Raw genomic sequence first — 17,854 nt, 5'->3', positions numbered from 1 at the left:
TATTCCTTTTAGGGGTTTTGTGGTCTCGCTTCTTTTCGGAAAGATAACCTCTGAGAAGTACCTTGAGAGATGTGAGCATTCGTTTCTTCCATCAACTTCTGCTGGAATCTCGAGGGTAGGTTACTGTGACGTAAAGATCTGTTTAAGTATAGCTTGTGTGCGCACATTTTAGGAGAGGATATCCATTTGCCCTAATAGGTTTTAAGAGGTTGTTAACATTCGATAAAGTGATGGCATGTCTTTGACATCTCTTTAAGATTGGTGGGGGTCTTTGGAGCTATTCCATTACTTTATCAGATGGGAGTAACCCGAGACTCTGTCCTCACGTTTATGCTGCTAGGTCCTAACAGCTCCAGCGCGCGTCCTGATATTCATCAGTTTCTGCTTTCACCGCTCCCGACTGAATTAGCAGCAAGGGGTGGAGAAAATCAGGAGCTCATGAATATTCAGGAGATGTTTAATACAAGATTTTAGCACTCTAAGAAAGTGACCCAGCATCTCGCTGAGCGGATCTGTCACTAGTTTATTTTAGCCCTTAGTTAGGACACCATAAAACTGCTGACAGATTATACCAATGTAATGCCTAATGTAAATCTAGTCGTCGTTCACATGATTTGTCCTCCTGGAACTTCTCTATGTGGACATTGCTAATAATAGACGTCTAAAGGTCTTTATACATTTTTAGATGAATGAAAGACAAATTTCTGGATGTCCTGCTGTCTAAAGTGCATGTGGGGGGTCTTCATTCTCTCACCCAAAAGCAGATATCAAGGGAACGAAGCATCAGACATGTTGGACTTCACTATGTTCCCGCTGAGATAAGCTTCTGCCAGTAGATAAGACTAACAAGACATTGGTACAAACAAATTTTAGACACCTCACCCAGTGAAAGTTCATTTGATAATTGGCCAAATTCACATCCAAGTACGGTGCACAAATAACCTGGGGCCTCAGGTTGACAAATTTGATATAGAACTGATGTTTCCAGCATCAGAATAAAATCTTCAATACTTTTTCTTTTTAATAAAATGGCATCCATAATGTACTTATGTGTTTTGGGTAGTGGCACCCTTACTCATAGCTAATATTACATCTTGTCTGGTTTTCTCAACGTTAGACTAATGTGTATGGCCACTTTAACTCAATTCACTGCTCAGATCTGTCCTCAGTGAAGACGGGCTGCCTGCTCACTGAAGGCTCGATCTATGTAGAGGAGTGAGGATGAGAAAGGAAGGACTGCAGGAGACCTATAAAGAGTGAGACTTAGAGACTGCTGCTGGTTTGTGATTTGCTGGATTCATATCTAAACTGCTTAGTTCTTCTGTATAATGTCCTCCATTACCGCTGCTTCTGTGGGTTTGTTTCAGGGAGTTGGGGAGCAGGTTCTCCTGTTTCTCCATGTGCTGTGTATGGGCAGACATGATTTCAGCTAGTCTCCCACAATAGCTCAGGAAAAACTGACAATTAGCACTCATGCACACAACCCTCTGTTTGGTCTGCATCCGATCCGCATTTTTTTTGCGGATCGGATGCAGACCGATTTATTTCAGTGTGGCTGCAAAAGATGTAGACGTCACACAATGTTCTGTCCACATCCATGCATCCGTTCTGCAGCCCCGTAAAAAAGATAGAACATGTCCTATTCTTGTGTGTTTTTCCGACAAGCATAGGACATCTCTATTATAGTGGGAAAAAAAAATGGCAGCATGTTATGCGGATCTGCGATTTTCAGCCCTTACAGACAGATTGCACAGGGAACAACCACTGAAAAATGCCAGATACAAGTCATATAAGGGCAGGAAAGAGTGTTATTTCCAATGTACACACAGCGGCTTATTATGAAAAATTACCTGAAACAGGTACGCTTTAATGTCTTGGAGGGGACGCTGACCTCCTCAGAATTGTTAATACATGACTCCTTTTTTATTTTATTTATTTTTTTATATCGCTTATGTTTTTCTCTGCCATAGACCTTTATGGGACAGCCCAATAAGGGGAGAATTTATCATTCCAGTTGCACCAGAATTCTGGTGGAAAAAAGTTGCAAATTTTGGCACAGCCATATTATTTTCTTTATTTTTATTTTTTGCAAACCTGTGGTTAGCTATGTTAATTAAGTGTACGACAGATTTCTCAATGGCAACTCCAACTCCTACTGACTTCAGAAATTCCCTCCTGATACATTCAGGCTGGGTTCACACCTGAGCGTTTTACAGCGCGTTCCTACGCGCTGTAAAACGCACAACAGGCAAGAACCAATGATTCCCTATGGGAATGGTTCTCACCTGGGCGTTTTACAGCGCGTACGATCGCGCTGTAAAACGCCCGACGCTCAAACAAGTGCTTGAGCTTTTTTTTGGGTGTTTGTCGCGCGTTCCCGCACATAGATATTCGGGAACGCGCGACAATGTGTGCACGCCTGTCTCTGTATGCGCGATTGTAAACGCCCGTACAATCGCGCATACAGAGCGCTCGTTTCAGAACGCTCAGGTCTGAACCCAGCGTTAGGCTTTTTTATTTCCCCAGCAGTCAGCACCATAGACATAAATAGACATCGTCATCCCGGAAATCTGCTTAGGCTTCCAGGCTTTCGTCAGTGATCCAGCCCTGCGCTGATGTCGGTGGAGGATCTGTTGCAGAACCTGTGAGAAGAAACTGTTTCTACAGATCAATCCTCTGTAACACCAGTCTGAACCTAATGGCAGAAAGTTTGGCCTTACTTTTATTCTGCTTTTTGCAATGGCGTGTATTATTAGGTCCTTTCTGGATCTGACCGCAGCCTGCAGGAACCATTACATTAGCATGCTGTCACGAGACCTGCTCATCTTGGTATTCCTTCGAGGCGTCACTTAGGAGATAATGAATGGATTCGTTGTGTTGTGACCTCCGCGTGGCCTCCCTGTACTGGTAATATGCTGGGTGTGTTCATCATATTGCGGTTATGCACCAGTTCACCTCAGTAGACTGCAGATACACATAGCCTTGCCCAGTACTGTGGCCTGTGGCCTTATTCCAGCAGGGTTCCATCGGTAGGAGTAAAATGCAGACAAAAAAAAAAAAAGGATTGTTCTGGATATATGTTCCCAAAAATAATGTCCTAGTACATCATGTGAATTCACAAGGATGCATTTTCTAGCCGTGGTCTACTTACTGGTCTACTATGTTTTCTTAAGGTCCTTCTATGTTCCTTCTTACTCATTCTATGATTGCTGGCACTGGTTGCTACTGGTCAGTTTATTTTTACATGTTTTATCCTGCATAATTTGTACATACCACTGGAAAAAGGGCCTATAGAAGTGACCATACACATTAGATGTTGTGCACCTGACAACCATCATCCTCTCCATGTTTACTCTGCTCGGGCCGAGCGCACACAGGAATAAACTAAGGCAGACCTTAAAGGGAACCTGTCACCGGGATTTTGTGCATAGAGCTGAGGACATGGGTTGCTAGATGGCCGCTAGCACATCCGAAGTACCCAGTCCCCATAGCTCTGTGTGCTTTTAGTGTGGAAAAAAAATATATAAAAATTTTATACATATGCAAATTAATCTGAGATGAGTCCGGTCCCTGACTCATCTCACGTACAGGACTCATCTCAGGTTAATTTGCATATGTATCAAATTTTTATATATATTTTTTTACACAATAAAAGCACACAGAGCTATGGGGACTGGGTATTGCGGATGTGCTAGCGGCCATCTAGCAACCCATGTCCTCAGCTCTATACACAAAATCCTGGTGACAGGTTCCCTTTAACAAAAAATTGGACGTGATGCTTCACTCCAACAGAAGAATAGAAAAATAAAGAGAAAAATGGATCCTGTGTTCTGTATGCATGCAGGACTTTTTTCTGTCTAAAATACCGGATCTCCGATGGAAATGGCTAAAACGGATGCCAAATGCTCATAGATGAGAATAGCGAATGCTTAAAATACAGGATCCGTTTTTTTTTTTCCTTTATTTTTCTGTTCCTCTGACGGATCAGAAGAACGGAAAAATAAATGGCAATGTGAACCTGCCCTAACCTGTATGAGTAGTTGTATTCCTCCCTAATTGACGTGTTACCTTGGCTCGCCTACAAACGGAGCATTTGTCACACTCTGGGGGTCACGTACTAACGTTCTACGCCAAAGTCGCAAATTTTGTCACAAGTGCCGTTTTGTCAATAAGATTTGTGACTTGCGGGGGGCATGGGGGCTGCGGGCAGGAGCTCCACTGCCTGAAAACTGATGCACATTACACCGGAAATATACTCCTGCTCCTGGCTGGAGTAGATTTATGTTCTGGCGCACAGGCAGCAGAAAATGTGCCATTTAGAAGATTGGTCGGATCTTCCACCACTTGGGTTTTTACTGGAATGGGAAGCGCTGGTCTTTAGTAAATGACACTTGGCAGCGCCATTATTTTATAATCCAAATCTTTCCTCTGAACCACACCCCAGTTTTCACTGTCAATTAATGAAGGGCTAATAATTAAACTTGTATAATTAAACTGGATTTTATTGATGTACACTTAAAGGGTAGAGTGTTGTGGGCATGCTGTGTGACCTCTGCTGAGGTCACTGTGTGTGTGTGTGTGTGTGTGTGTGTGTGTGTGGGGGGGGGGGGGGGGGGGCATAAGTGTTTGCCTGCAGTGTGTGGTCCACCCAATGTCATATTTTTTATTCCTTTTTAATAAATAAATTCTACTTCAAATTTGTGGGGTGTGCCGCCTGATTTTTCTACATATCCGTTTATATCTAAAGGACTATTTGGCAGAGCACCACCAGCAGTGAGTGTCCGGTCACAGCTGGTCCAGTGTGCCTATCTGTGAAAAGACGGCTGAGCAGTACCGCCCGTCTGTGCTCTTCATCTTTATATTGTCAGTGGTGTGATCTCGCCACGTTTTCCAGCTTAAAGGGTTGGCTACTTGCTGGCTACTGTTGACGAATGTGGTTGTAAGATTATTATGACATTTACTAATACAGCCTTTGTAGAAATTCAAAGTTATGCCCCTTATTTGCAAAGTCTTTTGTTTGTCCATGCAAATGTCTCGACTCTAGTCCATAAAAAGGCTGCTGATGGAGGGTCATGTGACCAGACATATTAACTCCGTGTGTTGTTTCCTTCATTCAGATACACTGCCCCTCCAATCTGCACTTTACTGTTGGGAGTTTAGTGCAGGTGCGTTGTGTTAGCATGGAGGGGGCGGAGTGATGTGTCTGGTCACATGACCCACCGTCAGCGCCATCTTATGAGGACCGGACCTCTATATGGACATTCCATAAGATTTGCCTAGCAAGGGAACATGGCTCATGAAATATAGCAAACGACACAGAATGTCAACAAAGGCTAAATCAGTATATGCCATATAATAATCTTACCTACACATTGGTCCCAAATAGCCAGCAAGTAGCCAACACCTTTAAAAGGGTTATCCAGGAAATGATATTTATGTCTTATTCTTAGGATAGGTCACCAGTATCAGATCTGCGGGGGTACAACATCTGGGACCCCCACCAATCTGCTGTTAGAAGAGGCCTTGAGTACCATAGCCCCCTCCTAGGCCGGTGACATCACTGTACATCGGTCATGTGGCCTAGTTGCAGCTCAACCCCAATACCAAGCGCTGCCACTATAAATTGTCCTTGGACCATAGCTACATGAAACAGCTGATTGGCAGAGATGCCGAGACTGAGACCCCTGCCCATGTGATGATGATGACCTCTCCTTTTTCCAGGATAACCCCTTTAATAATATGGGTGGAGAAGAGATCTCTACAGAACAGACTTCATCAACTTTTGTGAGGCCGGTTTCCAGATTAATTACTGCAATACTTAAAGGAAACCTGTCGCTTTATATGAGGCCCCTAAACCACCGCTGTGTTATACCGCCGGGGAGTAGCTTTATAAAGATGGCGCCGTGTAAACTGTCGGCTAATGAACTTGCCATGTGCTGAATGCAGGTTGAATAGTTATGGCGGTGGTGCCTATAACCAGAATAATCACGCAGTTTGGTCTTCAGACCTTCCCTTCCAGCTTGACATCCCCCCAGCCTCCTTCTGAGGTCTCGGATGCGCCATTGTCTTGTACTTCCATGCCTACTACCGCAAGGTGTGCTCTGCCCGGCTGCATCTGTCCTGGGGCCACTAGCTCTAGTTGGCACACAGTAAGTTCATTCCATACATAGTGTTGAAACTGACAATTTATACAGGGCCATGTTTAGAAGGCTGTTTCCTGACACTATAGCGTGGTGGTCAAGGGGTTTGGAATCAAGTGACTAGACCAATCTGCGTTACAGATAAAAGCGGCATCAGTGGCAGGTGACCACGTGGGTTATCACCCGTGAAGGAGGCTAATAGTTTGCGAGTTATTGAATGAAAATCTGCAGAAATCCAAGGGTCACCCTGGGATTTCTGCTGATTTCATTGTGAATTTTTTGGCGGCATACAGTACCCTAAACCTCAAATTCTTCCGTGTTAACATGGTGGCTCATTTTGTGGCTGCATTTAAAAATTCATTTTAATTCTGTAATCCCTAAATGCAAAGCCACTGTGGTCTCCCTGTAGTAACCACTCTTCTTTCCCACGGGGGTAAGGCTAGCTTCACACTCGTGGCAGAACCTGCCGAAGTTTTCTGGATCCTCTGTGATGGTATCCGACGGAGATACAGCAGCTCCCCGGCGAATATGCCGGCATTCGGCCAGGCAAAAACTGCTGCACACAGTGGTTTTGGTCCAGCCGATTCCCGTCCTTTTCTTCCAGAGAGCTGCAGAACAGCTCGCCCCTAATAGAACAGTCCTATCCTTGTCTGTAATGTGGACAATAATAGGACATATAAAAAATAAAAAAAAATCGTAATGGAAAGGACACGGAGTAACTTCCGTTTTTTTTTTTTTTTTTTTCTTTTGCGGACCCATTGAAATTAATAGTTCTGCACACTGTCCGCAAAAAAAACCAGAACAGCCACTGAAAGAAAATACGTTCTGTGCATGAGCCCTTAGGCTACTTTCACACTGGCGTTTTGGTTTCCGTTTGTGAGATCCGTCATGGGCTCTCACAAGCGGTCCAAACCGGATCAGTTTTGCCCTAATGCATTCTGAATGGAAAAGGATCTGCTCAGAATGCATCAGTTTGCCTCCGTTCCGCCTCCATTTGGTTTTGGTGTCCATCTGACGAAACTGAGCCAAACAGATCCGTTCTGACGCACAATGTAAGTCAGTGAGGATGGATCCATTTTCTATGACATTCAAGACTGATCCGTCTTGGCTATGTTACAGATAATACAAACGGATGCATGCGGTTGTATTATCTAAACGGATGTGTTTGTGCAGATCCATGACGGATCCGCACCAAACGCGAGTGTGAAAGTAGCCTTCCTCTGCTTTTTATCCTGAAGCCAATTATTTGCCCTATACCCAGCTCCTCGGCCTTGCGTTCCAGTCCCTTATCTAGGACATGAGCTGCCGTACCAACATCCACTTTATAATTGACCTCCTCATAAAAGCTAATCAGATTGGCTCGATAACACTGGTGCCTCATAAACTGGTGCCAGAACGTTACACAACATAAGCCTGGAAAACGTCCCAACGAAAACTCTGTAAAAGCCTTGTGCCCGGAAGAGACTCATTTCCTGGCTCTCCCAGTCTTTGAACTGTGTCATCACCTGATTTATACAGTTTATCGTCCAAATGAGAGGGTTAACTTAAAGAAAAACTTGTTTTGCCACTTGCGGATCATAAAATGGAGCACGGCATAGAATTTTCCTCTGCAAATGATGGCGGAGGAGATGTGTGCTGTGGAGGGCCCAGCCCCGCACTGTACAATAGCAAGATTGTGCTAACCTTGAGGGTGATAGGATGGAGCCCATTGTAACGCTGCAGGCTGTGTGCCCCCCCGGGCTGGCACAGTGTGTGTCTTCCATGGGTAATCTCTATAGGACACACTTCTGGCAGAGGTACATAGTAAGAAAGTGAACCCCTGCTACTGAGGATGCTACTTCTTTTTTTTTTTTTTTTTTTTTTTTTTTTTTTCCCCCCCCTGATTTTACAGCATTTTGAGTAACTTTCTGAATATATTAGTTTACTTATCCAATCCTGATGTTTGCGTGTCCATACTTTTCCTAAAGAGGGGCTATAAGCAGGGTAAACCAAACAAACCACCTCTCTCCCCTTGGCTGAGAGTGCCAGGCATCATCATTGTCCTCTTGCCATGTAATACCACGTATCCGATGTAGATTTTATAATTGGTGCATGTGTGGTACACCTTAAAGGGGTAGTCCAGTTATCTTAAAGGGGTTTGTTTCAAGTTATTCCCTAGCCACAGAACCATCACGAGAACGGAGGCCCCGTAGCCCCTTCAGCTCCCCTGAAATGAATGGATCGGCCAGTCACTCAGCAGCTCTATTCATTTCTATGGGAGTTCCAGAGATGGCGGAGCCCTGCAGAGCTGGTATTTGTTGTATTTTATAGTCCATGTCCTTCATTTTTACTCCCTGCCGAGTTCTTTTACCCCCAAAGTTCGGAAAATGTGTCTTATGGGGGCAAATACTATTATTATGGAAGTGCGCATTACTACAGGAGGACCAGGAAGCGGTGAATGTAGAAGTCCCTACGTGGTCCTGGTCTTCTCCTGCAGACCTGTGAGAGTGAGGAGGTCAGCGCACTCTGTGACCTCAAGCTGTGAGATGTCGGGTCACAGCACAGCGTGGCAGGAAGAGTGCTGGATCTCAGGAGTGGTGTCCGGAGCAGGATCTGAGGCCTGATTTAACATGGGGGGGCTGATCTGAGGTCTGAATGGGGGTCTTCATAACATTGGGGGTCTTAACATTGGGGTTATGATCTGAGGTCTTTTTGGGGGTCTTATTTACACTGAGGGTCTGATCTGATTAACATTGGGGGTCTGAGATGAAGTCTGATGAAAATTTTTCTTTTCTTAATTTCCTCCTCCAAAACCTAGTAGCCTTCACGACCGTAAGTGCTCCTTGCCCATATTGCGGACCGCAAAATTATAGGACATGTCCTGTCTTGCCATATCTTTCTGATCGCTGACCCATTTAAGTCAATAGGTCTGCCTCCGCACCACAGATTGCACGCGGCGGTTGCCCATGCATTGCGGACTGCAATTTGCGGTCGCAGTACGGGCACTATAGTCTATTAGACAAACAAGGCAACACTATATATGTGTATGGGTGTTTTTGCCAAGTTTACAAAATTAAGCCACTTTTAATAGAATAAAAATGTTTTCTTTTAATAATTTAGTTTGTCTTACTATGGGATGTCACAATGCAATTGTTTAATCACTTTTGTAATGCATATCACTTAAGGGCTCATGCACACAAACTTATTTGTTTCTGTTTCCGTTCTGTTTTTTTTTTTTTTTTACAAATCCATATGCTGAACCATTCATATCAACGGGTCCACAAAAAAAAAAAACTGAAATGACTCCATGTCTATTCTGTTTCCGTATATCTGCATGTCCGTTGCGCAAAAAAATCATTTTGTCCGTTTTGCGGACAAGGATGGGCATTGTTACAATTGATCTGCAAAAGAAAACTGACCCCCAACACGGATGTCATCATTTTTTTTTTTTTTTTCCTTTTGCAGATCCTTGTTTTGAGGACCACAAAATACATACATAATGCCCCTGTTAGTCTCCCCCAATAATAATGCCCCTATTAGCGCCCCCAGAATTAATACTGCCCCCCTTAGTGCCCCCCAGTAAGAATGCCCCCCTTAGTGCCCCAGTTAAAGAATGCTCCCATTAGTGCCCCCAGTACGAATAACGCTGCCATTAGTGCCCGCAGTCCGAATAATGCTCCCATTAGTGCCCCTCAGTAAGATTAATGCCCCCATAAAAAATCCCCCATTAGTGCCCCCTTCTCTGCTTCTGCAAAAAAACGCTCTGAACGCTCACTGCTGACTGGAAGCTCAGGACAGGCCTTGCGCTCCAGCATGATTACATCTCGCAGGTCCTGTCCTGCACATCCAGTTGGCAGTAAGCGTTCCCCGCAGCGCGAGCAAATGGAGGAGGTGAGGCTGTACTATTGAGCGCTCCACAATGGCAGCGCTCATTGGTAACCGTTGGCACAGGAAAATACCGGCAATTAATATTGCTGGTAAGAAAAAAAAAAAATCACCGGCATCATCAAGGCCACTAGAATACCGGCCTGGCCAGGTGACAACCCTAGTCACAGAGCGTGCCAACAACATTTTCCCATCAAAGAAATCATTTTATTTTCTTATGTCCAAATGCTAGCTGTAAGGCAAATATCTGGGCCAGTTCTTGCAAATCAATGATGATGAAACATTTTTCTAACGGATTATAATTTAATTAGTTTTTTCATTTTTCAGGTCTTAGAAGAAATGAAACGTGAAGCTAGACCCATCAAAATTGACAGAAGGGTGACCGGTGCCAATATGATTGATGAACCCCTGCAACAAGTAAGTGTGTAATGCCCTGAGAAGTCTCCCAGAGGAAAAGGAAAACAGGAAGTTCTGTATGTAAACATCCTGCCAGGATGCAGTGAGGCTGAGAACAGGGGAAGACCGGGTATATGGGGCATACATGTGCAGTGTTTGGGGTACTCTGGGCAGGGAAAAAAAATGTAATTATGGGACCAGATAATCCCTTTAAATGCTGTGTCCGGGGCTAGATAAATGCCTGCAGAGGGAATTTTATTGTAAGTGAGTGGAGCTGAACTGCATTACCCTACATGGACTATAGACAGACAGATCTGAAAAAATTGCAGACCTGGTTTCTAGTCCTGAGAAACCCCTTTATATTATACGCAGACCAATATTTATAATTTCCGTGAAAAAAAAAAAAATAATGCTTCTCTCTAATTTTTTTTTCCCACTTACATTCTCTGGAGGACTTGTCTCTTCCCTTTCTGTGGGCGGGCAGCAGCTTGTTACATGTGACCCGTAATTAGCTGCGTCTCCCAGGAGTGCATTGCAATCAGCTCTTATTAACCCCTTCCTCACACACCTGCAGCAATTCCATTAATAAAGAGCCCTGTGATGCCCCTCTTCCCCAATTTCCTTCTCCACTGTTTAGAGATAGCTATATAATTCTATAAACTAAGACGTAGGGTTGGATGGATGAATGAAAGGTATCTGGGCTTCTTCACTATGAGATCACTGCACTGGCACTGAGGGGATGGGAACGGAGCAATATTTTTGTTGCGTGTATATTGCAGTATTAATGAATTTAGAATGGACTCTTCATTACATAGTCAAGCTGGTCACGTCCAAGGCTTGGTTTCAGCTAATTCCGTTCTGGAAGGTCGAAAACGGCTTTGATTCTGTTATTGCGGTTTTCTCTTTTTTAGTGTGACATTGCACATACAGTATAATGGCTTTACACCCGCTGTGGATGTTGCGCTCACCTGTTTTCTTGTTCAGCAGACAGGAAGTGGCTTCTCACATAGACAATGAGAAAGGAAATTCTGCAATAACAATCTGCTGAGGACACAGGATCATGTACCCGCTGTCAGCACTCATGATCATCCACTTTCCTAGGAAATAACTCGACTAAATTATCAAGAAAGCGATAGATTATTTCTTATGTAGACTTTTTCGACAAATAGAAATAAAATGATGCAGATTATGGGGCTCATTTACTAAGACTGACGTTTTAGACGCCGGTCATAATAACCCCTATAGCTGGCAATGGATCCACCGAATTTATGAAAAGGGTGCTGGTTGCTCCATAACTTTGGCGTATCCAGCGCCAGAGTAACTTTGGCGTATCCAGCGCCAGAGTAAATGTCAGACCGCTCCCTTGCTGGCTTAGATTTAGACTATTTTCTGCGCCTAAAACAGGCCTAGAAAATGATGAATGAGATGGGCCTACCGGCCCTTCCGCACCCTCTTTTTTTTTTTTTTAGACATGGGCGTGAGCGGAGAGAAGTCGCAGATTGCCACGCAAATAATAAACTGTGCTAGAAATACGCCTAATATTGTTATATTTCTGGATAATAAATGACCCCCTATATTGTTAGGTTACAGCCACACATGGATCCGCAGCAGATCTACTTGTATTGCTCAGCAGCAAAATCTGCACCAAAAGGTGAAAATGATTGCGGATATACTGAGGGATTGCCGCAGCATTGCACAAGTAAAATCTGCTGCGGATATCCTCAACAGAAATTGCAATCCTCAACACGTGTCAAGTTCGATGGATTTTGGTGCAGAACCCCCCGCGCTATATTTGGATGAGATTTGTGAAAATTGCTGCCCCAGTAAATGGTGAAGGTTTTCCGTACGCAGTTCCTCAGCGTCTAGGCCATGTATGGCTGTACCCCTACTTAGGCGGAGTTCACATAACCGTTTCATTTTACGTTCTTCTGATCCGTCAGAAGAACAGAAAAATTAATAAAAACAGGATCCTGTGAAAAAACCTAATCCTGGGCATCAGTTATGCACATTTGGCGTCCGTTTTGAGCCATTTCCTTCTGAGATCCGCATACAGTGCTGCATAACTGACACTCGAGAACTGTTTTATTTTTTACAGGATCCTTTTTTTTTTTTTTTATGTTCTTCAGATGGAACTGTGCCTTATGCCTTTTGCTGTGGCGAGTGTATTTGGCTTCCTAGGTGTGGATTAAGATCAGTCCTCTGGTTTGTTCTGTCAAACATTAGTTATACTGTATAAAAAAATAAAAAAATAAATTGGGAATATAGTGGGGGAGGAGTCATGCGATAATTAGTAAATGGCCAACTACTTTCCTATAAATCTTCAGTGGGGTGCAGTGATCATGTGGGTAGTAATGTCATGTCATTGCTGCATCACATTCTCTCTCCCCCCCCCCCCCCCCCCCCCCCCCCCAAGGTTTTGGGATCTTTGAAAACCCTAAACTTTTAATATGTGTCCATGTAAATTACACGTATTGTGTTCAGGGGCGGACTGGCCATAGACCTTAAAGGGAAATTTCCCGGTGGGCCGATGCCCAGGAGGCCACCCAAGCTCTCATAGTCCCTGCCTGGGTACATAACGATCTGATGCTCTCAGCATTAATTAATGTTAAGAGCATCAGGTACTTATGCCCCTGGTTGGCATCCACAAGTGCCTTTCTGAATTCAACTGCATCTCTTTTCTCAGAACAGTAATACAGCTGAATACTGTGATGCGGGTGGCAGTATTTTATGCTGCACTGTGATAGTTGGAGCTGATGGGTCGGTATTTTGTGCTGCACTAAGGTACTGCTAGCTCTACCTACTTGTGTTGCTCTGCCTTCCGTCAATCTGGATCCACCTACGACATGGGGCCACTTTTAGTTTTTCTTTCTTTTCCACTTTAAGTTCCCAGTCCGCCCCTGATTGTAGTCTTACTGTTTTGCTACTTAAGAAAGCAGGGTTTCGGCTATATGACCACAGCGGCTGACTTGTGTCACTGTCTAACCTTTCAAAAGGAAGTGGAGAGCGATCAGTTTATTGCCACCTAAAACAAAGCTTTAGGACGACTCCTTTCGAGGTGTTGATGGAAGCCATGTTCTAAACCCTCAGCTCTGCAACGTATGGCCTCATGTACGGCTTTCTGGCCAGAGAATGTGTATTATTACATTTCTGTTTTTGCAAACCCAAGAAATGGCTTTCTATGTGTTTTAGGTCATACAGTATTCCTTAAGAGACTATATCCATTACTGGTATTACACACTAAGCGAGGACGAATCATTTCTCCTTGAAATAAGGCAGACTGTTCAGAATGCACTCGTTCAATTTTCCACCCGGTAAGTAAACACTTTTATCATGTTCTTTATGCTGTGACTGAAGCGGGGTCACACAGTATTCCTCTATGTGCTCTCAGCTGACCTCGTGCAGCACTATTTTGTCCATAAGAACCTGTAAAGGGAAGATGACTTAACTGCTTCCCAGCGCCGGCTCCCTTCTCCTTCCGGACTATGATGCACCACTGGGCTCCATGTCGTCCAAGCCAATCACTGGCCGAAGTGGTGACCGGCTCCCCTTATGTCGTGGCAAATGGTCACATGACTCCAGGGGATCAATTCTGCCCCACGCGGCCAATGATTGGCTGTGGCAGTTTCAAACCAGATGATGTCATCGAGGGAGCCCAGCAGAGAATTGCAGGCTGGGAGGAGGAGAAGGGAGCCAACACCGTGAGCTAGGTAAGTAATCATTCTTTTACACGTCTGGCCAAGTGGGGAGTTTCCCAAAACTCCCCTTATTCTTGCACAACTTTTTAAAAGTAATTTTCTACTTATATGTGAAACTCTCCTACATAAGGCCAGCACTTGATGATCTTGGAGGTCCAAGAGAATTGAACAATGCTAGGTAGGAGAACTGGCAAGCTGTGTGGGCGCTTGTACTGTAATATAAGCCTTACTTTGAAGGAGACACTTGAACCCAGCCTGTGCCTTTCCCAAAAGAGTCCTGAAGGCGGTCTCTCATGCTGAAAGCACTTTCGACTCTCACAGTGAGCCGATCCACAACCCCTTTCTCCTGCACTGGAGTGATGGCTGTGGCCACCAACCAGGAGACTGCTAGAGCCATCGTTTAGCACAGAGTAAGGGTTGTACAGAGAGTCAAGAGGGGGGCCACCTTCGGGCCACCTTTCATAGTAATATTGATAACTACAACCACCCACATGGATATGTTTAAACAGCTCTTTAGGGCTGTCAGCAGTTTTGAAGATTCAAATAGCTGTACGTTTTACTACTTTTGAAAGAAACACTAGACCTAGAAGTAAGTGATAAAAGTGAAGCAGAAGATAATCTTGCCAACCATGGTTTGTCAGTCTAGGATTTTCTGCATGATCCTAAAACAAACTGGAGGCTCCTGCTGCAGCCAGTTGTCTCATAGCCAGGCACAGGATTGTGAGTAGGAGAATGGGGGACACGGCTGATCTCCTGGGACACACAAGATATCTTTGTGTTGCTCAGTTTTTTATTGTAATACGATCAAAGAAAAAGAGTAGATTATGGGGTATTTTTTGTGCAAATTCTGTTTATTGCTCCTCTAAAGGGGCAGAATATGCCCCCATTGTCTGATAGGTGCAGGACGCTCACCTACAACGAGAACGGAGCGGGGAGAGCTGTGGCTGGAGGCTTTCCCGGGGGCCGTCCACCACCAAGTGCTGCTCCCTGCTGATCCCATAGAAGTGAATGGGAGCGCACCCGTGGCCTCTGCTCCCATTCATTTCTATGGGGCTGGCTGAAATTTCCAAGCCAGCGCTCGGCTATTTTCGGCGGCCCCATGGAAATGAATGGAGGGCGGCTGCGCATGCACAGTGCGCCCTCCGTTCATTTCCCCGCTCCGTTCTTATTGTAGGTGTGGGTCCCAGAGGTGAGACCCGCACCTATCAGACAATGGGGGCATGTCCTAGCGAAATGCCCCCATTGTCTGTGATGGGAATACCCCTTTAATATACTTTGCTTTTCAGATGTGCATCATTTTCAAGATGTTTGTTTGCAGTCAGTGGATTAGAACATTTTTGTTAACATCTAATAGCTGGGGAAATGGGTATTATCAGATGGGTGAGGGTCCTACTCGCGGCACCCTGCCGATTAGCTGTTTCAATGGCCACTGTGCTTTGTCAAGCGCCTCAGCCTCCTCAGTGTTGACCTGCATAAATTGCAGTAGTACAGGGTAAAAATAAAACCTTGTGATCCGAATGTAACGTTATCAGACTCTCAGATTGCTGTTAAATTCATTATTGCTAAGAAAATGATTTCCCACCTGTTACTCTATACCAGGGATGCCCAACCTGCGGCCCTCCAGATGTTGCAAAACTACAACTCCCAGCATGCCTGAACATTCTACAGCTATCAGTCTACAGCAGGGCATTGTGGGAGTTGTAGTTTTACAACAGCTGGAGGGCCGCAGGTTGAGCATGCCTGCTCTATACTGTTGCTTAAGATGTTAAAGAAATTTGAAAGCTTTAAAGGGGTTGTCTCACTGCAGCAAATGGCATTTATCATGTAGAGAAGGTTAATACAAGGCACTTACTAATGTATTGTGATTGTCCATATTGCCTCCTTAGATGGCTTGATTAATTTTTCCATCACGTTATATAGTTCTAGTTTTCATGGTTACGACCACCATGCAATTCAGCAGTGGTGGTCGTGCTTGCATAATATAGAAAAAAGCGCTGGCCTCTCTGGTGGCCAGGACCATAGGAGCACGCAAAGGACAGTGCTTTTTTCTATAGTGTGCAAGCACGGCCACCGCTGCTTTATATCAGGCTGGTCGTAACCATGGAAACGAAAAGTGGAACGATGAATCAAGACCGCAAAGGAGGCAATATGGTCAATCAAAATACATTAGGAAATGTCTTATATACTATGTCTACATGATAAATGCCATTTGCTGAAGTGAGACAACCCCTTCAATGTAGGTATCAAGCCAAAAACAGAAAATTCCTGATCCTATGGAGCATGTATTTATGGAGGGAGGTTGTAAAAAAGCAGGAGGCAGTCCTTCCCAACCATAGGATTATTTACCCGCATGGACCAGTCTGACAGGCATCCCAATTTCAGGATACTCGAGGGTATATTTTATTAATGTTCATGGACATGGATTATCTGGAGAGTGATTTATAAAAGTCTCCCGGTAATTGGAAGTTATCCCCTATCCGCAGGATTAGATCGATGAGGGCCCCAGCGGTAACACATCCACCAATCGCAAGAACAAGGGCCCGTGAAATGAAAGGAGTGGCAGGTCTACTGTTCCTTTCATCTCTATGGGAGTTCTGGAGACGGGCATGAATGGAGCAGCAGTGCATGCGTGATCTGCCGATTCATTCCCTTCATGGGACCTTGCGGGGTACAGGTCCCCTATTCTCGTGATCAGAGTGGGTCTCGGTGCTAGGTCCAATGGATTTCCCCTATATTGTGAATAGTTGATAACTTCAGATTACTGGAATACCCCTTTAATGGGGTATCCCAGTCAATGCCCAGAAATGGGATGTGAGATGAGGTACAGATTGAACTGGTATGTGCATGCTGTAGGTTAATAAAACGGTCTTCCGTCTGCCCTCCTCTCTCCTCACGGGTCTGTGGGTAATTACAGGTTGTCCATGATTAGAAAAAGATGGCTGTTTTCTTACAAAAACAGTGCCAAACCTGCCTTCAGGTTGTGGGCGGGTAGGTCCTCTATTGCGGAATCCTGAAGAGCTCTTCAAGTCCCAGTTATTAAAAATATAATGTTCCTTTTGGACTACCGTGCTTTGGGGTCTCACATTGAAGAAGAATAATTCTGCCCCTTTCTCCATCTACTTAATATGTATATACAGACACATATTGTTTCTTTGCCCCCTTCCTGCAGAACATTGTCTTTTCGGTATATGTGACTTGTTTGCAAGTGGGAGTTATGTGATAGTCTTTTTTACGGCATTATTTGCGGCTCTTGTACATTATTCTAAAAACGTGGAATTCATTTTAACTAATAATGATTAAAAATCTTAATTAGACGTTAATAGACATGAATTCTACTAATAGCCCAGATTTTATATATTTTATGTAAAATAACAGTTTTCAGACTCTTTTATGTGCTGTAATAAAGCATCTCTTCTCTTTACAAGGTCTAAAGAAGTTGACTGGCAGCCTTATTTTACCACCCGGTTAGTAGATGACTTTGCCACTCACCTCCGAGTGTTCAGAAAAGCTCAGCAGAGGATGGCAGAGAAAGAAGATCAAAAGAAAGGTAACAGCACAAGGGGAAACAATGGTCTTAGCTTTGTTGAGCTTCGTTTTCATGTATGGGGGTGAACAATCATTACTAGGGTCGTTCTTCCTCATAGAGTTTCATTATTTGTTGGCAGCTGGTCCTGGGCGACGTGCTAGGACAACGATATCTTTGTGCCACATAAACAGTTGCATCACCCCACAAACAAGTTCTTTCTCGTGGCAAATTAA

General features: G+C 44.3%; 1 protein-coding gene across 3 annotated transcripts in view; it reads left to right on the top strand.

The window, feature by feature from the left end:
* Positions 1–17,854, top strand: part of SNX13 (sorting nexin 13) — a 153,427-nt gene that overhangs the window by 56,510 nt on the left and 79,063 nt on the right. For all 3 annotated transcript variants that reach the window (XM_044295794.1, XM_044295792.1, XM_044295793.1), the window contains exons 3-6: positions 13–115; positions 10,332–10,421; positions 13,590–13,711; positions 17,521–17,642. In XM_044295794.1, the coding sequence (XP_044151729.1) occupies positions 13–115; positions 10,332–10,421; positions 13,590–13,711; positions 17,521–17,642 (437 nt within the window). The remainder of the gene's footprint in view (positions 1–12; positions 116–10,331; positions 10,422–13,589; positions 13,712–17,520; positions 17,643–17,854) is intronic.

This window comes from Bufo gargarizans, chromosome 5, assembly GCF_014858855.1.
Source record: "Bufo gargarizans isolate SCDJY-AF-19 chromosome 5, ASM1485885v1, whole genome shotgun sequence".
NCBI classification, from domain to species: Eukaryota; Metazoa; Chordata; class Amphibia; order Anura; family Bufonidae; genus Bufo; species Bufo gargarizans.
The sequence above is the reverse complement of the archived record's forward strand: the minus strand, read 5'-3'. Positions and strand labels throughout refer to the sequence as shown.